Source organism: Oppia nitens, unplaced genomic scaffold (genome assembly GCF_028296485.1).
Source record: "Oppia nitens isolate AA-2021 unplaced genomic scaffold, nextdenovo-longstitch-racon4-pilon3 scaffold2_pilon_pilon_pilon, whole genome shotgun sequence".
Taxonomy (NCBI): Eukaryota; Metazoa; Arthropoda; class Arachnida; order Sarcoptiformes; family Oppiidae; genus Oppia; species Oppia nitens.
The window spans coordinates 6,326,262-6,332,985 of NW_026533210.1; the positions used below are offsets into that span (position 1 = coordinate 6,326,262).

The 6,724-nt window shown below is 21.0% G+C and overlaps 1 protein-coding gene across 1 annotated transcript; it reads left to right on the forward strand.

Moving 5' to 3' along the window:
* Nucleotides 1-3,539: 3,539 nt before the first annotated feature.
* On the forward strand, nt 3,540-6,100 carry LOC128955905 (motile sperm domain-containing protein 2-like). The gene is made up of 3 exons (XM_054301584.1): nt 3,540-3,787; nt 5,420-5,721; nt 5,787-6,100. Exons 1-3 carry the CDS (start codon nt 3,540-3,542, stop codon nt 6,098-6,100), a joined length of 864 nt encoding a protein of 287 aa, XP_054157559.1.
* Nucleotides 6,101-6,724: the final 624 nt, after the last annotated feature.

Sequence of the window (6,724 nt, forward strand, 5' to 3'; positions counted from 1 at the left end):
ATTTTTTTTAAAAATTATTTACAAATAATATATAATAAAATTATGGTTAATACCATCCATTGAACTGAATGCTCCAATTTTTTGGGAAAAATTACACCAAAAAATTTATAAGAAAAACATTTATAATATCAAAAAAGCTTAACTTATTTATGATATAGTATTAAATTTTTATTTGTGAAAAAGAAACAATTATTATGTCATCCATAATCTTAATAATAAAACATTTGAATGACTGTTTGACTGACTTATTAGGGATATGATCTCAATAGTGATTAAATAATTAAAAAAAAAGTCGAGACAGCATTGAAACAACACATTGAAGTATTAGATAATAAAATAAAATTATAAATCATTTGTATGTGATATATACAATATTTTATGGTATAGTTTTTTTGCGTAGTCGTCATCGTTAGTGAACTGACTGACCCTGATTTGGAAAAAAAATAAATTGTTTGATATGCTGTATGAACCGGAGCTCCTGTTTTTTTTGCCTTAAAATTTTTCGTGTCGTCCCAAAACATACTAATATTTTTTATGATATTATTTTATGTACAACTCATGAATTTTTAATAATATTTTATTTATTAAACTAATTATTATATTTTTCTATTAGATGTTTAGAATATATATATATATATTTAAAATTATTACAAAATGCTTATAGACTTAAACATTGTATGATATTTGTGTCTATTAAACTTATTAATATAAAATATGATTTATTAATTTAAATAAGATTTTAATAAATTAACTTTTATGTAAAAATGTAATTTTATTTTATTTATTTACATTGTAATTATTTTTTTTTAAATATTATATAAATTATATGTATAAATGACTCATATTATATGACATTTATCTGTTTTTTTAAAACAACAATAACTTATAAAAATGGTTAAACCTTAAGGTTTCTCATACATAATTGTAATAAAAACATCAATATTTTATGAGTTGTTAAACTATACATAAAATAAAGTTTGAGTATTTTTTATTTAATTATTCAAAATATTAATGTTTTTAGTTTCTCCTGTAAGACAGATAACTGTTTACTAAAAAAAATAAAAGTAGAACTTTCCCTTTATTTGGGAGAACCAGTTCCTTTAAATCACTTTTTAACAGTATATACATACAGTGTCAATATAGATAACTACACATAACTGCCAAAATTCATATATAATAATAATATGGCATATCTAAATAGCTATTATATATACTGTTTTTTTTAAAAAAACATTAATATTTGCTATCATATGATAAATTATAGGGTGAACAGGAGGAGGGCGTCTGTTAATATCGTTAATCCCAACATTAATATCTTGAATAATAATCTCAATTCAACGAGAAAAACCTAATTCAAATAATCACATTTACCAATGTTTTTATTCAAACTTTCACCTTTATATTTATTTATTTTTTTTATCTTAAAAACCAACTTATCAAACATTTTTTGAAATTTGATTTAACATAAATTTATAGTATTGTAAACCAGTGTATACTTCATACTAAATGATGGAAAATCATATCATAGTTATAGCTATCAGTGTACTGTATGTGTGAGTGATTTATATTACCAAATAAAATACAATATAACTGAGGCCTCATTTTTTTTGTCTAATAGTCTCCAATGAGATAGTATTAGATTTATAAAAATGAATTATATATTATAAATTTTTATATATACTATAAATTAGTATTATATGATAATTATATAATTATATGATAATTATATACAGTATAATTCAAGTTTTATGTATCATTATTATTATCACTAAATTATTTCACCAAATTTTTTTAAACATCAATTAAATTGTTGTATATATTTTATTATTTTTCAAATGTGGTTTGTCTAACTTATTTTTTCTGTTTATCTAAATCACAATGTTATACAATGTGGTATATATTAATATATAATTAAATCTTATAGTTTATGTGTTTATTATGTATATAACAGTAAAGTAATAATACAGTTAATATTGCATATAATTTCACATTAGTTTAAAAATGTGAAATTGTTTATATAATGTAAAAGTTTTTCCATATAAATATAATTAGCTTACAGTATATTTTTAATATAAAAATTTAATGTTTACTATAACAATAATAAATTTTAACTTCAAATTATGTGAATAAATTTTTATTTCCTATTTATATTAACTGTTTACACTATTATCATAGAGTACAGTATATACAATATTTTTATATTTTATTTTATTGCTGTTTTCTTATTATATAAAACTAATGTCGTTTTGTGGTAAATAATATTATAAAGTTTTTTTTTCTCTTTCAAAATTCAAATATGAAAACAATAAATTTATTACAATAGTTTGTGTATATAGAAAATTATGAAAATTAAAAAAATTAAATTTTTTACTATACTGTACACTTCCCATATAATTTAACAACATAAAATTATAAATTACTGTGTATTTACTGTATTATTTTATTTTTAAAAATATGATACAATATAATATTATAAAATAGACTGTAATGTAATTTACTATAACTTTTAATAAAATTAAAATTTTGTTTATGTTTAATCAAAACAACAATAATAAAACAAAATTTAACATTTTGAAATATTGTGATTTACATTTAATTTTTTTAAAAAAATATTTAATTATTTATTGTTTTTTAATTTTAAAAATAGTAATATCAAGGAAAGGATTTTAAACAAACTAAAAAACTAATGGTTCCGCTGTTGTGAACATATAAGGGTTGACACAAACTCTTAAATTTACGACAACAACAACAACCCAACCGTTTCGACCCATCTTTGACTTTAAAAATCAATTGATAAACACTTGAAAATAAAAAAATAAATATATATCATATATGTATTGTTACAACAATTTTTTTAAACAATAATATCAACAACAAAAATCTTAGAAAATAATTTGACAAATAATTAATAGTAGAATAGTGTTGAAAACAAATCACACAAAACTAAACACAACAACAGTTCAGCAATTTATTGATTTGGATTTAAGCCAAAAGTTTTATTCAAAACATTTTTGGGATGAAAATCAGTAGTCAACAACATTTCATTCAATACACTCAAAACAGTATTATTATATAATATATATATATTATTTAAGTTACAAATTATTTTTGAAGTCAACACACTGTTTGTTGTATAAGTCATGTCATTTGAATTATACAACATTGAAGTCATCAACCAGTGCTTGGATTCTATTACTTCACGCGAAAAGTTCTAACAATTATTATTTAACTTAACTTAAAATATTCATTACATATAAAATATAACAAATTTTTTGAATATTATTATTAGTTTTGTTATTTTGTTGGTGTAAAACATATCGGATAAAGAAAATTAATATATTATTTTTGAAAACAAATCTTTTTGTTTGTTTCTCTAAGTTTAAACCAAAGCGTCAATATTTTAAAGTCATTTTTATTTTTAAAAAAAAATATTATTATCAATAAACTAGTGTTTGAATAGATATTTTTTTAAATACTATCATAAAAGTTATCATTTGCCTTCAACAACAACAACAATAATAATAATAATAATAATAATAATGCCATCAAAAGTACCAATTGATCACTACTTTGACGAAACATTTGTTGAGTCCGTTAGGACTGAATTAATAGCAAAGATTGAGACCAATTGTCAAGTCTATGATAAACGAGACGTCCATAAGTTAATGACATGCGATGATTGGTTTGTCCGACGGTTTCTTCCGTGGAGACCGACCACTGTTGACACTGCCGTCAAGTGTGTCAGCGATGCCATGAAATGGAGACACTTGAAGGCCATTAACGACTGGTCAGTAAATATTTTTTTATATACAAAAATTATTTTATTATTTTTTTGAACTTTAAAATTTGCAAATAACTAATAACTAGATTTAGTGCAGTAATAAAAATAATTATCCTTATTTGTAACACAATATTTTAGGTAATTTTATGATAAAATAAGGAAAAAATATTAAAATTTTTCAATACAGTCAATAATATTATATTAACTTAATGTTGTCCCCAAAAGAAAATGTTTGACTTGAAAACTATTGAACTTTAATTTTATATTTGAATATCAATTTTATTTTATTAAAGTATAATATTATATTAACAAAGTTTTCAATCAATTTTGTTTATAAAATATACTAATTATACTGTAATATAATATTATAAGGTTAACTTAGATAAAAATAATTAATGATTTATATATTTAAATCTAATTTATATTGAATTACAATAGTAATAATAATATTTACGTTGTTTATTATCTATAAAAACATTTTATTTATTTATATTCATATACTATATTATACAGCTAGAATATATTATTTGTAATTAAAATCAAATATAATATAATGAAACAAATATAAGATATATTATTAATTGACGGTATTATCAATTTTAAGTTATATTTTTATAACATTTATATGTAATATATTTCAATAGTATTATTTTTCAATAATTTATAATTATAATAGATAAAAAAAATATTTATTAATTTATATGAGAACTATTAAATATGTCCATTAAAGTAATTATAATTATAATATGTTATAAGTTATTTATCAATTTGTTTTTTTATTTCTATTAAGTTTTCTAACATTTTTATTTTCCTATTATTGTTATTAAATGCTATAATATTTTTGTATTATAAAAAACAAGTAAAGTTATTAAACATAAAAGTAATTTATTATAACTCACAATCACATTATATTTATATACACATAAAATATTTGTCATATATCATAAAACGACATAAATAATAAATCAATATCAAGATAGACCCACATTATTATTATTATTGTATGTAAATGTATGTTTATTTATGTCAAATATCATAATATATATAATAGTGATGTATGAAATAACTCAAAGTCCTATTTTGTGTAAATGTAAAAAATTATTATTTATTGAAAAATATTTTATACTATTATTCTAAATCACAATTTATTTATACATCACAATATTGACAAATTTATATATATATATATATATATATATATATATATATATATATAAATTATGTATTTTACAACTAAAAGCATTTATACAAACAAAAAACAAATAAAAAATTTAATATTAGAATTGTCTTTTTCCATTAGATTAACAAATAATTTATAATACAATACGATATTATTATTACTTTACTATCTCTCTCTCTCTCTCTCTCTCTCTCTCTCTCTCTCTCTTGTTTTTTTTCTATCCATCAATCTATTTTTCTTTCATTTTTGTTTTTTTCTATAATCTCTATTTAAAATGAATTATATATTAAACATTTTTTGTAGATATTTATAATACTTTTATGTATCATTAAAATATACAGAATATTCATTGTATTGTTTCATATTCACTATAAGATATGCAGCTTATAATCATTGTTTGATATTTATTATTATAATATTAATATTAATTATAATATATAAATAATTATATATCATAGGAACGACACCTACTTTCCCAATGAATTTTATCGTTTGGCCGCGTGTTTCACTTATTTGCCGGACAGGGATAACAATAATGTACTAATTATTAGATTGAAAAATAACAGAAGAGATCCCATATTGAGACCACATTTTGACGAATTGGCCCGAAATTACTTCATATATAAGTGCGAAAAGATTGTCAGTGAGAACAGTCATCGCGGGTTTGCCATCATATTTGACTGTCACGAGGCCTCCCTGTCCAATGTTGACCTGGACTTTGCACGGTTTATCATATCAACACTATCCAACTATTATGCTGGTATATAAATTTTATAGTCTATAGTTAAATTTATTTTAGTTATAAATTTTAATATTAACATACAGGTGCCGTAGTATACGTGTGCGTGTATGAGTTACCCTGGATATTCAATCAGATCTGGAAACTTGTCCGTTCGTGGCTCGACTCTGAGGCCAAAAAGTTGGTCCGATTTGCCACCAAAAAGGACATCTCAAAGTTGATTGCAGAGGAAAATTTGCCCGATTATATGGGCGGCACCGGTACCAAAGATTATCGACACGTGCCTAAGGGTGCGCTTACCATTGAAGAGATGGCCCGACAAACCGGTGTTCAGGGATTTTGCGGCACTGACATCGATAAAGTTGTCAATCATTTTACTAAATTAATCGATAATTCCTAATATTAGTCTTATTATTAATATTAGTCTTTAACTATTAGTTTATAACAATAAGTATTGTAACAAATAATAGCATTTGTTTTTATTTTGAAACTTTTGTGTTTATTTAAATAACATTTATCGGTAATGATATTATTTATTACTATTTATATAAATCTTATTTTATAATTTTTTTTCTATTTCTAAAAATTAAATTTAGTTTATTTTTAATTTTTTTTGAATCACATTTTTATTCTCAAAATATTTTTGTCTTTATTTATTTAAATGTTTGTTTTGATAAATCATATAAACTTTTTTTTAAATTCTATATTATTTAAAATTATAAAAAAACAATTTATAAATATAAAATATTATGAATTTGAATAAAATTAATTCAAACAAATGGATTTTTATTGAACTTTAACCCCAAAACTGTATATAAATCGGGAAATACAATGATTTTATGTTTGGTCAACAAATTGAATGTTAAATGCCTTGTATTTCTTCAAGAGTTTTTACAAAACGGATATTTATTTTCCGTACGGTTTGGATAACTAGAGTAGAAATCTATCTTAAATTTAAAGATTTAAATATCTATTTAAAAAAAAACTTTATTTTATTTATGTGATCAACAAAATCGATATCAAA

Coding starts and splice junctions, on each gene's coding strand:
- LOC128955905 (XM_054301584.1), top strand. CDS start 3,540: ATGCCATCAAAAGTACCAATTGATCACTACTTTGACGAAACATTTGTT. Junction 3,788..5,419: donor TTGAAGGCCATTAACGACTG/GTCAGTAAATAT, acceptor TATATATCATAG/GAACGACACCTACTTTCCCA. Junction 5,722..5,786: donor ACTATCCAACTATTATGCTG/GTATATAAATTT, acceptor ATTAACATACAG/GTGCCGTAGTATACGTGTGC.